At 38.1% G+C, this 16,854-nt stretch overlaps 1 protein-coding gene across 1 annotated transcript; it reads left to right on the top strand.

Moving 5' to 3' along the window:
• The first annotated feature begins 832 nt into the window (after positions 1-832).
• Positions 833-16,295, top strand: ago2 (argonaute RISC catalytic component 2). The gene is made up of 20 exons (XM_048201600.1): positions 833-1,241; positions 2,831-2,869; positions 4,252-4,432; positions 4,520-4,640; positions 4,828-5,009; positions 5,120-5,256; positions 5,338-5,472; positions 5,550-5,637; positions 5,778-5,925; positions 6,021-6,140; positions 6,223-6,345; positions 6,458-6,591; positions 8,308-8,492; positions 8,596-8,755; positions 9,311-9,401; positions 9,635-9,829; positions 9,920-10,054; positions 11,169-11,270; positions 11,471-11,670; positions 12,017-16,295. The coding sequence occupies exons 1-20, from the start codon at positions 1,217-1,219 to the stop codon at positions 12,123-12,125; spliced, it is 2,610 nt and encodes an 869-aa protein (XP_048057557.1). The 5' UTR covers positions 833-1,216; the 3' UTR covers positions 12,126-16,295.
• The last annotated feature ends 559 nt before the right edge of the window (positions 16,296-16,854 follow it).

A 16,854-nucleotide genomic window follows, 5' to 3' on the forward strand; every position in this document is an offset into this window, starting at 1 on the left:
CTGGATCTCATATGTGGTGATTTCTTTGCTTTCTATGGAGGATAATAAACCTCTTGGATTTCATCAAAAATATTGTAATTTGTGTTCTGAAGATGAACGAAGGTTTGGAACGACATGAGGGTGAACTAATTAATGCAGGTGTTGACTAAACAACTAGAAAAATCTCTAACCTGTTTTAGCAATGACAAATTGACAGTAATAAATTAGTGATTAGGTTAAGGTTTACGTTGGACTGATCACATTTAAACTAGGCCTATAAGCCAAAGAAATCAGGATTATTCTGTACAATCTAATGAATTATGTTTGACCATAAAAAAAAGTATGAACAAAATAGTTTAAAGGAGTTACAAACAAAAGCAAATGAATCTAATTAAACACAATACAGCAAATGTTTTTATTCTCAACAATAGGTCTCTTAAGTCAGCAAATGTGGAACAGAATATTTTAAATAATGTTTGAATGCTTATTCAAATGATAAAACCCTTGGGGTCAAAAAATCAAATAAAAAATGCCACAAATTTTGAGAGGGAATAAGTCATATTTATTTTCTAATATTTTTAAAAAATAAACATAACAAAATTAATACAACCTATTTTTTACATTCACATATGCAGCTAAATCATTTTTAAAATTACATTTACTTTGTAATTTTTTGTAAAACGTTTATTTAGTTATATTTGTATGTTATATTTATTTACGAAAAATAAATCAAAAACATATTAAATAAATATAACATATACAAATATAACAAAATAAACGTTTTGCATTCATATGCTGCGAAATACTTTTTAAAATCATCTTTAAACAACACCGGAAATGACGTAACATGAGCGCCAGTATTATTTAGACGCTGTTAAATTAAATTTGATGAATGTTTTGTTACTACTATTGGTAAATTTTAATAAACCGACTAAATAAAACGTAACGCGTCGCTAAACCTCGCGCATAGGTTAGCGTGTGTTTCCTGAGCTCTGCAGTGAGAGTGTGTGAGTGTCGGGTAAATAGGCGCTCGTGCTGTGATGGGGGGATGGGATGGGGCCACTCAGAGCTCTCGTGCTCCACTAACTCAGCGCGCTCATTAATCGCAGTTTTCTCCTCTTTATCGATGCTGTTTTAAAATAAAATTCATCTTTCCCGTTACCGCATGTGTTACGAGGCATCAGGAGAGCAAAAAGTGTCGGCCTGCGATTGAATTTCGGTGCAGAAAGCGTTTAAAATGTATCCCATTGGAGCAGCTGGTGGTGAGTATTATTATGATTAGCGAGCGTGCTAGCGACGAGATGCTAGCTGAATAAGTGTGCTGTTTTTGATGATAATAAAAGATGTAGTTTAGTGGCGTTCGGTTGTACATGACATCGATGTTCAGATTATTTTTTAGCTTATAGTACTTAAGTCTTGTTTTCCATCTCTGTCGAGGGTTTGTTTTGTAGGCCCATTGTTATTGTTAGCCTGCTAGCTAAGCTTGTTGACCTGCTGGCTTTTGAATTTACAGCAGCTGGTTAAAATGTTATGTACGTCAATCTTAAAACGTTAACATGACGTACGTTGTGACTGTTTTACGTTTGGAGATATTAAAGTAGTTTCTAGGTTTCGGTCTAATTGTTTTGTGAATTTTAGACGTTTGAACGTTGGTTGTTTGGCACCAGTTTGACTTTCTCCAGCTAACCAGGTACTGAAAGTTCCTGACTAAAGTTCTAGTTAATACAGAGTTATTTGTTATAATTTTCCAGTTGATTTGTAACGTTTTGTTAGATATTTGAACTGTCGAAATGTTCAGCTAACTTGGCAAAGTTGACTGTCTGTTTAAATTATAAATGTTAAATTATTATGAGAGGTTATTTTACTGTTTTATATGTGCTACATTACAGTAAAAAGCGTTGAGAACTCCAAAATACATAAAATGCATTTTACACATTTTAAGAAAGGCATTTAAATTAAACTTGTTAACACTTTACAGTAAGGCACCATTTGTCAACATTAGTTTACTGCATTGGTTAAACCAACAATGAACACTTCTACAGCATTTACTATTTTTCATTGTTATTTGCAAATATAGTATATAATAGTCCTTTTTTTTTAGTCAAGTTGAATTTGTTATGATTAGTTATTGCACTGTGAACTAACATAGTTAATAAAAATACACTTGTTTATTGCTTAAGATTAATAATTGCTGAAAAAAATATTGATAATTGTTAAAGTGTTGCCTTCATAAAGTGTATTGTATGTTTTAGACTCTTTCTGTTAAGTGTGAAGCATCTGAATTGGTGATCTAGAGAAAAGCGGTTGAAAAGATGTCATGGTACATGTGTGTGTGGGAGAGTTTGGCAGGTTGAGTTGCTTGTGTGGTGTTGGTGATAAGGAGGTAAAAAGGCCTGTCGCCCAGTGGGATGGGTTCACGTTCCTAGTATCTTCCTGTCGTGTTGTGTTTTTAGGGTTGATAAGACACTTCAGGGAATCTGTCAGCCAGAGACTTAAGATACCCACAACCTTCTTGTACTTGTACATCAAAAGTTTTTTGAGTTTCACATGTTTAACCTGGTTGCATTAACTTGACCTGTCCCCCCCCCCCCCCCCCCCCCCCAAATAAACAAACCCTGTGTGACCCAATTTTATTGTAAGCTAGACATTTGTAATCAACTAAATCTGTATTAGTAGCTAAATCAGCTGCTTTCATTTGATTGTAATTTGACAGTTGCTACTTAACTTTGCACATAAAACCTGTTTGCAAGTGAAATGGCTGCATTTTCGTGGTTTTACATATGTTTCTTCACATGACCATCACAAATGTTGAGGTTTGTTTGAAATAAACCTGTTATTATGTCTTTTATAGCTGCTGAGCTGTGTCAGTCCTCAGGGTCAGATGTTTCTGGTAAGCAGCCCAGACTAAGCTGGCCAGTTGAAAGCCTAGCATATATTTTCAGTACTGTTTACCAAGTTGCCTTGAAGTGTTTATACCAAAGGAATGATTGTCTTGAAAACTTAATTTACTGTTAAGAGCTTTGTTTTAACACACTAATTCTCTAAATACTTGAGTGTTGCTTAGTATTTTTCATTTTCCAGTTTCTCATTGGGATAGTTAATGATGTGCTAGATGAGGTTTATTACTTAAAGGGTTAGTTCACCCAAAAATGAAAAAGAAAAGATCATAAATGGATCGTAAAACTAATCCATGTGAATTGAGTGGTTGGTTCAGTCTAGATTTTCTGAAGAGACTTGAACGCTTTATATGATGAACAGATTGAATTTAGCCTTTTATTCACCTGTTTGACGCATGAGAACAAAACTCATTGGTTCTTGCGGAAGCTTAAACGTGCTGCATAACACGAGAATGAACCTCATTGGTTCTTGTGCAAGCATAATTGAGCTTCCGTTTACCACAAGTGATGTGTGCGTTGTTAAATGTTTATATGCGAATAAAAGCCTAAATTAAATCCATTCATCATATAAAGCATTCGTGTCTCTTCAGAAAATTTGGACTAAACTGCTCGATTCATACGGTATTCATACGTATGATCTCTTTATGAACTTTTTGAAGCGTCAAAGTGGTAGTTGCGTGGACTGTCAATGGAGGGACAGAAATCTCTCAGATTCTGTTAAAATATCTTCATTTGTGTTACGAAGATGAACGAAAGTCTCACAGGTTTGGAGTGATATGAGGGTGAGTAAATGATGACAGAATTTTCATTTTTGGGTGAACTATCCCTTTACATAATATCACATCAGCAAAAGTGCAGTTGTACTGAACATCAGCACGGCTGTGATTCGGCCACAGGTAAGCTTGGAGGAAACTGTGCTGATATTCAGTGCAACAGAGCGACTATGACATTGCTTTTCAATACAGTTAAACAAACAAGAAGTTAATTGCAAGTGACTTGCATTTCAAACTAAAGTTGGCCAGTTTGTATATGTAAATAAAGATGTTATATAAGGTTGTTGCTTGAGTTTATATGGCACAGCAGAGCTCTAATAGTCTTACCTAAATGTTTGTGTGGGACTAATTAACGGGATGAAGTAGCTCATTGACCTAAAAATTGACCTGGTTAAAAGATACTTAATATTTAATTTGTACATTGTTTTTAGTTTTTTTTTTTCTTCTAATTAATGTAGAAAATGTTATTGCATTATTTAATTTATTCCTGGTCTGTATAAATTTGAAAGTGCATTAAAAAGGCTATCAATTTCTCCCTGATTTTCTTGTTTTGTTCCCTTTTAAATACATTGAAAAAACCTGTTTGTGTACGTGTCCCGCAGCTCCCGTGTCTCCTCCAGCACCAGAGTATGTCTTCAAACCACCTCAACGGCCAGACTTTGGCACAATGGGCAGGACAATCAAGCTTCAAGCCAACTTCTTTGAAATGGAAATTCCCAAGTTGGAGGTGTACCATTATGACATAGACATCAAGCCTGAGAAATGCCCACGCAGAGTTAACCGGTAACACCTTTTGACTGAAACTTGAAATTTGAGCTGATTGTTTGTTTGGAAGGACATCTGTATGTACTTGTTTTGTTGTTTTTGTAGTGAAATTGTTGAGCACATGGTCCAGCACTTTAAGACGCAGATCTTTGGAGATCGAAAGCCTGTGTATGATGGAAGGAAGAATCTCTACACTGCCATGCCTTTACCCATTGGAAGAGACAAAGTATGCACTATTAAAGTCTGTGTACTCTCTTCTGTACACATGCGAAAGACCCATAACGTACCGTTATAACTCTAATGTTGAAATATGTTATACTCTTACTCTGTACCTTCTCAAAAAGCTACATTGTGATCCTTTTTATATCTTATGGAGTGTCACAGCATACTGATGTCCCAAACTGCTCTTTTAGGTGGAGCTGGAGGTCACAATTCCAGGGGAGGGAAAAGACAGGAGCTTTAAAGTAGCTATAAAGTGGGTGTCGTGTGTGAGTCTGCAAGCTCTACACGAAGCACTGTCTGGACGGCTACCAAACATCCCTTTTGAGACCATTCAGGCTCTGGACGTTGTCATGAGACATTTGCCCTCTATGAGGTTAATAGCTATATTATTTTGACCCTGTGTTCCATATATATACCCATTAGAGGGAGCTTCATCCTTCTGTACATGCACACTTCTGTTCTAACATGTATTGTTGTCTACAGGTACACCCCAGTCGGACGTTCGTTCTTCACTCCTTCTGAGGGCTGCTCCAACCCCCTCGGTGGAGGAAGAGAAGTTTGGTTTGGTTTCCATCAGTCTGTTCGACCATCCCTCTGGAAGATGATGCTCAACATTGATGGTGAGTGTGCACTGACATCAGCAGCTGGATTTTTGTAACTGCACTTTTCTTCTGCTAATATTTCTGTAAAATGTGTTTCAGTGTCCGCCACTGCGTTTTACAAAGCTCAACCTGTGATTGAGTTCATGTGTGAGGTTTTGGATTTTAAAAGCATCGAAGAGCAACAGAAGCCCTTAACAGATTCCCAGAGAGTGAAGTTTACTAAGGAGATTAAAGGTGATTTATTATCAGTGACAGTGACTTTTTATGGAATCAATTTTTGTGATAATCTGAATTTTGGATTTGTTTCACAGGTTTGAAGGTTGAAATAACTCACTGTGGACAGATGAAGAGGAAATACAGGGTGTGTAATGTGACTAGGAGACCAGCAAGCCATCAAACGTAAGCATGTTTTTTTTTTTAAACTTGCATTAAATGAATGTAGACCTTTCTATTTGGATGCCATTACATTTATGTTCCTCACTGAGATGATGCTGTGTTAAAAGTCGATGCTTTTTAAAATGTATTTTGCTTGTCTCCAGGTTTCCCTTGCAGCAAGAGAATGGTCAGACCATTGAATGCACTGTCGCACAATACTTCAAGGATAAGTACAAACTGGTGCTGCGATACCCACATCTCCCATGTTTACAAGTTGGTCAGGAGCAGAAACACACCTACCTTCCGCTGGAGGTTGGTCAAGACCACATCTTACACTTGCTTTTCCCACCCTTCTCTGATTTCTTTCTCTGAATATCATTATCCTTTTCTTTTTTTTTTAAATCCAGGTCTGTAACATAGTAGCCGGACAGAGATGCATCAAGAAACTGACAGACAATCAGACCTCCACTATGATACGTGCCACAGCCAGGTCTGCGCCTGACCGTCAGGATGAGATCAGCAAACTGGTATGTGATTAACAAACTGTTTGTCTGCAGTCTACTAAATCTCATTCACACCTCATGAGAGATTTCATTTGTTTTGTGACAGATGAGAAGTGCCAACTTCAACACCGATCCTTATGTGCGTGAGTTTGGAGTCATGGTAAGAGACGAGATGACTGAGGTCAATGGTCGGGTCCTTCAGGCACCTTCGATTCTCTATGGTGGAAGGGTAGGAGCCTGTTCTGGTCAACTAAACTTAACAATTATTCTGCTGACCTTGTGGTTGAATCCCAATCAGGATGCGTCTGCCTAATTTGGTCATGTCTTTCTGACTGTTTCAGAACAAAGCAATAGCAACCCCAGTCCAGGGTGTGTGGGACATGAGGAACAAGCAGTTCCACACAGGGATTGAGATCAAAGTGTGGGCTATTGCCTGCTTCGCCCCACAGAGGCAGTGTACAGAACTCCTTCTGAAGTAAGTCAGTTTTGGCCTGAATTTGTGTTCGATTGAGTTGTTAAAATAAAGTATAGACCCTTACATCAGTCGTTCTCAACCAGGGGATCTCAGCACACTTCCAAGGGGGCTGCAAGATTTAAAACAAAAATAAGGTTTAATGTAAGCTAAATGGTGTTGACAAAAGTTGACTGAAACTTTAAAAATGTGACACTTTGAGCACTGTTGAGCAGATTCGTAAACAGCTCTGATTGGCCACTGTGTTCATGTACTTATCAGATACGCTTACACGGTCTGCGGACAGATGCCTGCTTTCAAACACTCCCGCTTTCAATCTCAAACACTTCCGTGTGCTTTAGAGGTCTACAAAGAAGACCCGAGGACCCTGGACCCGACCCGGGACCCGTACGGGTTCGGGACTATATTTTAAATGGTCAGCCGGGTCCGGGTCCTAATCTATTACTTCGGTTCCCAGGTCTGATTAACATAGTGTGTATACCAGAGCCGATTTGATACAGAGATCACCCGGCCGTGTTGGGAGTCAGTCAGCGCTGTGCGTGTTTTGTAACTTGCAAAGTATGAGCCGGGAAATAAGGTGAAAAAAAAACACGAGCGACCCAGCCATCAGAAGCAGAGCGGGCGGAGTTGATGCAAACGAACGGTGATCATCGAGTTTTACTATTCCTATCGTGTGCAACAGTAATGCAAACAAACTTCAAATCTCAAGAACTGCTTGTAGCCTTGCACATTCGCATTTAAATAACAGCTTATTTCAAATCATTAACAAAATATGAACTATCACACGAATGTTTTCTGTGACGCTTAAAGCTTATGTTTCAGGTTGCTCCAGCTAACGTGCATGTCTCATGCGAGCGCACTTTCTTTCTCCTGTTTTTATAATAACATTATGCCGTCTTGTTATATCTAAAGTTTTGGTCAGACTCTGCTCAGAAAGCACAGAAATGGCCGCAAATAAGAAATTCTAACGTCAGCGGCCATGTCACTGAACAAGCAATCGTTATTATAGTTAAAAAGGGCAAACAGTCAAAGTTATTTTATTATGTGAGTTGACTCGAGTCTCGAGATACAACGAAATAATGCAAAACTGCAAAGTCGCATTTGTCATCGTGACAGCAAGTGAACTTTTAAAGCTGGAATAATGAGTGGATTAAGCATTTTAATCGGCAAGAGAGGAATAACGGATGAACTATCTTGGCAAGTGCATCACAGTCAGGTACAAGGGAGAAAGCTATAGCCTAATATTAGGTAAGACAACACGTTTTATTTTCGCAACTTGTTTATTGACTTACCTATGTGCCGATCGGGTCCGGTCGGGTTCGGGTCCAGCTTAGACGGGTCCGGGTAGTACATTTATGGCATTTCTCGGTTCTGCACGTGTTCGGGTCCAACTTTCAAAATAATAGTCAGGCCGGTCGGTTCCGTGTAGCACATTTACAGGTCTCTTTGGGGTCGGGTATGAATTTTTGGACCCGTGAAGACTTTCAAACGGCCCTGTGCGTTGACCTTTGTAGCCAATCACAGACATATCTGTTGAGCGCATCAACACAATGGCCAATCAGAGGTGTTTACAAATCTGCTCAACAGTGCTCAAAGCATCACATTTACACACAGGTACTTTTGACAACACTGAAGCTAAAACAGCCAGAAATATTGCCTTTTAAATATTGTCTCTGACAGTGGAGTGAAAAAGTCTAATCCTTTGCTTATTTTCTCTAGGGCATTCACTGACCAGCTTCGTAAAATCTCACGTGATGCTGGGATGCCCATTCAGGGCCAGCCGTGTTTTTGCAAATATGCCCAGGGAGCAGACAGTGTGGAGCCCATGTTCAAACACCTAAAGTACACTTACCAAGGCTTACAGTTGGTGGTGGTTATCCTACCTGGGAAGACCCCTGTTTATGGTAATTTAATTCCCCTCTGTTTCTTCAGTGTTTTTGTTTGCAGTGCTTTTTTTACATTTATTTCTTTTAGGTTTTAACACTCTAAACACTGTAATTCTCATAGCTGAGGTGAAGCGTGTTGGAGACACTGTTCTTGGCATGGCTACGCAGTGTGTCCAGGTGAAGAATGTACAGAAGACCACACCTCAGACCCTTTCTAACCTCTGCCTCAAGATTAATGTCAAACTGGGTGGAGTCAACAACATTCTTCTTCCACAGGGCAGGTGAGGGCAGCTTTTCCAAAAGCCTTTGACATGTAGAACGCTTAAGGCACTTTTCTCAGTCTTTGTCTGATTGTCCGTTAAGTCCTGGGCGGCTTTCCCACGAAACCTAAAGAAATGGATCAGCCAAAAGGAAAATTCTGTCATTTATTCACATTTATATCGTTCCAAACCCATAAAATTCTCAAACCAGTACCAAAGTATGAGAACCAGTGGGGCTTGAATAAAGGCCTAAATTAAATCTGTTCATCATATGATCATATCTCCTCACAAGATTTGGATTAAACCACTGGATTCATATGGCTTCTTTTTACAACACTTTAATGACTTTTTTGGATCATATAAAGTGATTGTGCCTCTTCACAAGATTCATTTTATGAACTCTTCATGACCTTTTTGGATTAGTTTTGGTTTTCTGTCCTTTCAATGGAGGGACAGAGACATCTCAGGTTTCATTAAAAATATCTTATTTGTTTTTTAATTTGTACGTTTAGCAGATTTACCGAAATCTTATGGGTTTGAATGACATGAGTTTTTTTTTTTTTTTTTGTTCTTTAGGCCCTTGGTGTTTCAGCAACCAGTCATCTTTCTGGGTGCAGATGTGACTCATCCACCAGCTGGAGATGGCAAGAAACCTTCAATTGCTGCTGTAAGCCTGACAGACCTGACAGCCTTAAAGTGGCTGATTATGCCCATTGCAGATTGCCAAGTAGCACTAATACCACAATTGTGACCAATATTGACTTCTGGTACACTATTTCAAGCCAGACCATATATCCTCAAGTGTCTCTCATAAGGCTTTTAACATCTTAGAACTAGGGGGCCCTTGGGGAAAAAAATACAAAAAACTAACTATAAACTTTATTTGATGATGACATTTAGGTAGTTGGCAGTATGGATGCCCACCCAAGCCGTTACTGTGCCACGGTGCGAGTGCAACAGCACCGTCAGGACATCATTCAGGATCTGGCCACCATGGTGAGAGAGCTGCTCATCCAGTTCTACAAATCCACACGCTTCAAACCAACACGCATAATCTACTACAGAGATGGCATCTCGGAGGGCCAGTTCAACCAGGTAAGCTGCAGGCCTACACTTTTTGCCAGCACTTGATAAGTGTGTTCACACATTTCATTTATTCTTCATCGTCCTGTTTTGTCCATGTAGGTTCTACAGCATGAACTGCTGGCTATCCGTGAGGCCTGCATCAAACTAGAGAAAGATTATCAACCAGGAATCACATTTGTAGTAGTGCAGAAGAGACACCACACCAGGCTCTTCTGCATGGACAGGAATGAACGGGTTGGTTATTGCACAAGCACAATTTGTATGATTGCAAACAATGCTTTTAAAAGAACTATTTATAAAAGTACATATAAAAGTAGTTATTGCAAACAACTTAAAGGGACCTATTATGCCCCATTTCACAAGATTTAATATAAGTCTCTGGTGTCTCCAGAATGTGTCTGTGAAATTTCAGTTCAAAATACCCCACAGATCATGTATTATAGCTTGTCAAATTTGCCCCTATTTGGATGTGGGCAAAAACAATTTTTGTGTGTGTCCCTTTAAATGCAAATGAGCTGCTGCTCCTGGCCCACTTTCCAAAAGAGGGCAGAGCTTTAACCGCTCATGTTGCAGTTGCTCAACAACAACAAAGCTGGAGAATCTCACGCAGCCAAAATGAGGATTGTCAGTAACGGTGTTCAGCCTTACATTGTCGGACACTGATGGAGAGACTCAGGAAGATGTTACAGCTTTTAGAATGAAACTGGACGTTTCTGAATGGTTAGTGGATAAATTTATGTAGTTGCTGTGGAGTTGATTCAACTCATCCACTAGCATGTGCCGTCATGTTAATCTTTTTCAATCCAGCATTGAATTGACCCTCGTTTGTGAAGCAGTCCGGCGTAAAATGACGGCATGACAACAACAATCTACTACAACAACTCTTCCTCTTCTCTAAAGCAGCCCAACACGGCCTCACCCCCTTTGTTGTGTGTTCTCGGGGGCGGGGTTTATGTAAATTTTGGGGTTTGTGATGTCACCAACCCGGGAAGAAGCTCATTGTAGTCCCTTTGTAGTTTGTTGTAGTCCTTAAAAAGCGATTTCTGTAAAAGAAAATATCTCACTTTGCATCAAACTTTGAGCGTCGTAACTTTGCAGATGTTGTTTATGCTCAAACAGCAACATTACACACTAACTAAAGTTAAATTTTAACTTTAAAATTAAAATAATTTTAATAATAATCAAGGACCTCTTTAAGTAAATGGTGAAGAACAATTTTCAAGAATTTGCTCTATATGCACATGTCCTTTAACAGATTATGTTTGTAAAACAGAGTACAACCTGTTGACCTTTATTTAATGTTTTTAATGTCTTTTTTTTTGTCTTTCAAATTGTCTTTGTATTCAAGGTTGGAAAGAGTGGCAACATCCCTGCTGGCACCACAGTTGACACCAAAATTACTCACCCATCTGAGTTTGACTTTTATCTTTGCAGTCATGCCGGAATTCAGGTACCATTGAATGTTTTAAATGGAATATCAATTAGAGGTTTATCAAGATTCCTCAAATTTATAGAATAGAAAGAATGCTTTATTCCTTGTTATCAGGTACTTTAAAGAGTGGAGGTTAATTTGCTTTAGTGTTGGTGAACATTATGCTTGTCTAAGAGTGTGTGAGTTCAGTTAATGGCATAATTGCTGAACCTCCACAGGGAACCAGCAGGCCGTCCCACTATCATGTGCTGTGGGATGACAACCATTTCACCTCTGATGAGCTGCAGGTCCTCACATACCAGCTGTGCCACACCTACGTGCGCTGCACCCGCTCTGTCTCCATTCCTGCACCAGCCTATTACGCCCACCTGGTGGCATTCCGTGCCCGTTACCACTTGGTTGACAAAGAACATGACAGGTACTAAGGGAAGGAGTATTACTCCCCTAGATGGAGTCAGTAACATTTGCAGAGTAATAACTATCCTAAGTTTTTTCAGTTCTGGGAAAAGTCAGAATTGTGAGAGAGAAACTGGCAATTGCGAGGGAAAAAATTATCTTATAAATTGTTTTATTCCATGACGGAAACAAGCTTCCGTACTGCTCCATACATTATGCTAAATTAATCCTTAAGAATGCTTCCAACTCATTGTGACTTTTTTTTTTATTTATTTTTTTTTTATGTACACATATGTAATGAAGCACCAATTACTCGTTATTATCCCACTAGGTGATTTTATATGTGTGTTGTATCTGTTTCCCGGCAGTGCTGAAGGCAGTCACACATCAGGTCAGAGTAACGGCAGAGACCAGCAAGCCCTGGCCAAAGCTGTGCAGATCCACCAGGACACACTGCGCACCATGTACTTCGCCTGAACATAGCCAGAAACAAGCCCCACATCCTGAAAACAGCACGGTGGTGTGTGTGTGTGTGTGTGTGTGTGCGTGTGTGTATTTTTATGTGTTTGCCTCATTTGTATAATGACCTTCAATAACCTTCAAATGGGGGAAAAAACAAGAATCGCCATGCTGTTAGGCTTCCAATTGTCCATGTAGTCAATTTCCAAACATCCTAAATATCCATGAATTTTAGAACTGTAACTTATTAATTTATCTTTTTATCTTTTTTTTTTGTTTGTTTTTTTGTTTTTTGTTTTTAGATCGTTGGGCATGGTTGTGTATCTGTTGTACATGTGCATGCCAGATTAGAGGTTAACATGTTTACATAGTCAATCCAAAAATTCAAACTATTTTTTACACTGAAAGCTACATTTGCATCCGGGTGGGCTTGATTCAATACTATTGCCAAGGCTGGTGATGGAGACTGAACAGTAGTTTTTACGAACTCATCAAACCAATGGATTCGGGTTAGTTTAGGACAACACAGATCAGGTTAAGGGGTTGTGGGGGATGCAGTTTCCACAGCTAAATTATTTATCAGCAAAAGCAAGTGCACTGACCAGAAGAGAACTTCAGGACAAAAGTACTTATCCTGTTTTGTTTCATTTATTTGTGCTAATATGATTTTTTTTTTTTTTTTATAGTGGTGTCATTTATTGTTTAGTCCAGGGCTCAGTCAACCTACTGTACCTGTCCGTGTCCGCCAATGGCATGATTAACCAAGTGCTATCATGTGCTTGTGTCAGAAAATTTGAACACAGTGAGTGCAGAATCAAGAACGTGTTTGTAAGCGAGAATGTAGGAATTGTTCTGACAATCAGTTTTCTGGCGCTCTTGCCGCTCATTTGAGGCTGGTTCTCATCAGTGACGCCCTCCGTTTACCTGTGACAGGGTTCTCGGTGCAGAAATAGCTTTCTAATATGGATAATTGTCCTGTAAAGTACTAATATTTTAGGACTCCAAGCATTTAGATTATGAGATTATCTTGTTACGTACTTTAAAATCTGCCGCCATGAGAATTTTCTGATTTGTCGGATGTGATTGTAACAACCTAAGGTTTGGTGAGTGGGTGTATGAGTTATATTTCTTTCAAATCAAAATTGGATCACATTTTAAGCACCTATTGTGAAATTTTTAATTTTAACGTTGTGAAAAATATTCCCCACATCGAAACATGAGGCAGTTTTGTGCTGAATATTGGGGAATCTGGTTTGCTTGGTTCTGTGTGCCGTTTCCAACGGTGAAGTTTGACTGTACTATGCTGACTAGGTTTAAACGCTGTCGTCGCACTCCAGCTTTACAGGCAATCGAGACTTTTTAAGATTAATACAGATATCAATTGCATTGTTCACAGAGACACAACGAGGTCAGTGAAAATTTCATAATTTCTAATGCACCTTAGTTTTTTTTTTTTTTTTTAATCTCTAGCTTATAACCATTTCCATGAGAATATTTCCGATCCCTTTTTAATATTTTTTTTTTTTTTCTTTTTTCTTTTTAGATATATAAACTTAAATCGCGTGAAATTCCTTTTGTAGAGTCACAGGGTTAGAGAGTGGTCGTTAGCTTTTTATTGTTTAACTGAACAGGAACATTTATTTAGTGCGAATCGATCCAGACTTAGTTCAAATTGAAGCGCAATACATTGTATATGTGTCGGTAAACTGTTTTCATGTAAACAGTCCTACGCCTTCTGAAGCATATCATGATGTGTAGTGATTGATCTATTGAGTCTTGTTAGTTAATTAACTGTAAGATCACTTCCCCAAAATAATGTTTCAATTTTAACTTGAAATTCTTGGGAATTTTTAACCATCTTTTTCTAACTATGCATTCTTAACCAAGAGATTTTAGTGGTATGTTTGTGTATATGAATTATGAATTTAGAACATTTGTAATGTAGTCGTTTTCATGCTGGGTACTTTTAGTAGTGTAAATAGTGCAAAACCTGTACCCACTGTAGCAGTATTAGCTTACAAAATACTCTATTTTTATTATCAACAATTGGATGTTCTTTATATGGCTCTCAATTATTCCTGTTAGCCGAACAAGATTACATATGTACTTGTAGTTAATGTCCTACCATAACTGAAGCACAACAGGACATTATAATTGTAGGTGCTAGAGTTTTATTCTTGAGACTACCATTTTTTATTTTATTTTTTTTTTTTTTTTAATCTTGTTTAACTTCACCTTCTAAACAAGAATCATAGACTGGTCAGAGAGCATAATGGGTATGTTTGGTTTTCGATCTGGTGAAATCTATGACATTTGACCCTGCAACTTTTTGCCATTTTCTAAACCCAACAGACTGTGTTTAAGGGGCATTTTAATTTATCTTCAAATACTTGACTAGAGTTATGGTATTGTTTGGCGCTGGTCTCGTAACTCGTGAAAGTAGATGCACTTTGAAGAGCAATGGACACATACCCCTAGTTCCGGTGGTTATCTGGATCATAAGTACGTTATCTGGGTGCAGTTGTGTGGAAATGACTAGATGTCCTACCTCTTGTTACCTGTTACTTGTGTTATGGTAACATTACCGCACTGGTCATTTCCTCATAATTGCATGAGTGGGGAACGTCGTCTTTTCATCCCTCTGAAAGTGAAAGTGGAAGAAAATCTATTCATATTTGTTCAGAGGCCATACCTGCTGCCATTTTGCCTAGATTATTTAGCATTGCTATTGTTTTATGGTAGTTTTAAGCTATGTATTCAAAGCTAAAGTTGAGTGCTGCGAGCTTGAGATGTCAAACATTTGATGTTTCATAAGTCATACATGAATCCAAAAGAATAGTATATACTTTCAGTGATTAAGTGGCTTAAGGCATTACATGTACGCCATAAGCTATAAAAATGCTCATGAATTTATAGTGTGAATTCCAGTTTTACCATTTTCTGTCCTTTTTTTCAATTGCAGAGCATTGTCGCTTTATCCATGTACTCATTTGAATGTGCGTCACGTAGCTTTTATGTTTTTCTTAACTTTAGGTTTGAATAATAGTATTTATCATTTAGCATCAGAAAGATGAGGTGAAATTATTGCTCAAACTACTACTACTCTGGACAATCTGATTTTTTTTTTTTTTTTTTGGTAGAAACCATTCTTTTTGTCCTCATGGCATGCTTTAGTTAGATGTTTGCAGAAGTTACTGAGTTTTTAGTATTTTAACCTTTTTAAAATCAGCACCTTAGTCAAAGGTCTACAACATATGCAATTTCTCAAATATGAAATACGAGATGTTTTTGCACTATATCAGAAGAGGTGTTACTAATTTACATGCTGGTGGACAGATTGTAAGGTTAGAGAGAAGAACCATCAATTTTAGACAAGTCTTGGCCTTGTTTCTTTGTTCATATACAATCACATTGGCACTAATCTATTAATAGTTGACAGATGTGAGAAGGTCTTGAGTTCTTACACTATGCAAAAACTCATTTCCATTCTGAGCAGCCACTGTTTTTATATATGGGGGTCAAATTGTTGGAATTAATTTTTTTTCTGTAAAATCAGTCAGGCATACCAAATTGAGTTAGGGACTTTGAGTGAACCCAAGTCCCATTTGTTTTAATTTCCACTTTTCACTATACAATCAACTGACTTTTTTTAATGAGAACATAAGGAATCTGATGCAAATATTTAATAAAAGTAATTCCGTTCAAATATCGCGAATGCAAATGTAATAGAGGCCAAGGATGAATGAAGTACGCTGCTGGTTTTTAGAGACCATCGCGTTCATCTATGCTGCAGCATCTCTCTTTCAGATTTAAAGAGGAACATACAGCGTTTCAATTCACTGTACACATACAGTGAATTGAAACGGTGCCTCGGTTTCCTTGAAAGCTTTGAATGATCTACCGATGTTATGACATTAACGTTTAATGGATGTCTCTTGCGTCATCATTTCTAGAGTATTCTCTTTTGCTGCTTGTATATTGCTTGAAGTTTTTCCAGCTCTGTGTGGGGTTACAGTGTCCACATGTCTCTTCGCTTTACATGTTATGGTTTGAATAAAACTAGTCAGTTTAGCTTTGATTCTTAGTTTGTGCCCCAACAATTTTCAGATTTAAATTGCAGAAACATTTTTATTCGTGTCAGACAAAAACGTCTCATTAAAAGAATTGTGCCCCCCCAGCTTGAGGTGGTCTTTTAACCTATAGAGATATATTGCTAATGTATTTGCATTAGAACTTTGCACTATAGTGTTTTTAAGCAGAAATGTAAGCCTCTCTTTACATACCGTGGTAGTTTTGTTACTGTACTCATTGCTTTTTAAATTCCTAAGGTGGCAAGTTTCAAAGATGCTACTTCTTCATGACCTGCTAAAACCATAATGAGACAAACGAACAGTTTGAATGTACTTCATACACCTGCATACCGGTAAAGAACATCCACATTGCTTTTATCTGTTTGCTCCAGATTGTTTTATGCATGCGCATTTAAAGGGTTAGTTTACCCAAAAATGAAAATTCTGTTATTAATTCCTCATCCTCATGTCTTTCCAAACCCGTAAGACCTTCATTGATCTTCGGAACACTAAGTTATTTTTGATGAAATCTGAGAGCTCTCTGACTCCTCCATAGACAGCAATTTAACCACCACTTTCAAGGTCCAGAAAGGTACAAAGACATTATTAAAACAGTCGATGTGACTGCAGAGGTTCAACCTTAATGTTATGAAGCGACGAGAATACTTCTTGTGCAC

The sequence above is a fragment of the Megalobrama amblycephala genome, linkage group LG9, assembly GCF_018812025.1.
Source record: "Megalobrama amblycephala isolate DHTTF-2021 linkage group LG9, ASM1881202v1, whole genome shotgun sequence".
In the NCBI taxonomy this organism is placed as follows: domain Eukaryota; kingdom Metazoa; phylum Chordata; class Actinopteri; order Cypriniformes; family Xenocyprididae; genus Megalobrama; species Megalobrama amblycephala.

Excerpts from the sequence above, each read along its gene's own strand:
- ago2 (XM_048201600.1), top strand. The coding sequence starts at position 1,217 with ATGTATCCCATTGGAGCAGCTGGTG. Across the intron at positions 4,641-4,827 it reads TACCCATTGGAAGAGACAAA|GTGGAGCTGGAGGTCACAAT; the intron begins GTATGCACTATT and ends CTGCTCTTTTAG. Across the intron at positions 5,638-5,777 it reads AGACCAGCAAGCCATCAAAC|GTTTCCCTTGCAGCAAGAGA; the intron begins GTAAGCATGTTT and ends GCTTGTCTCCAG.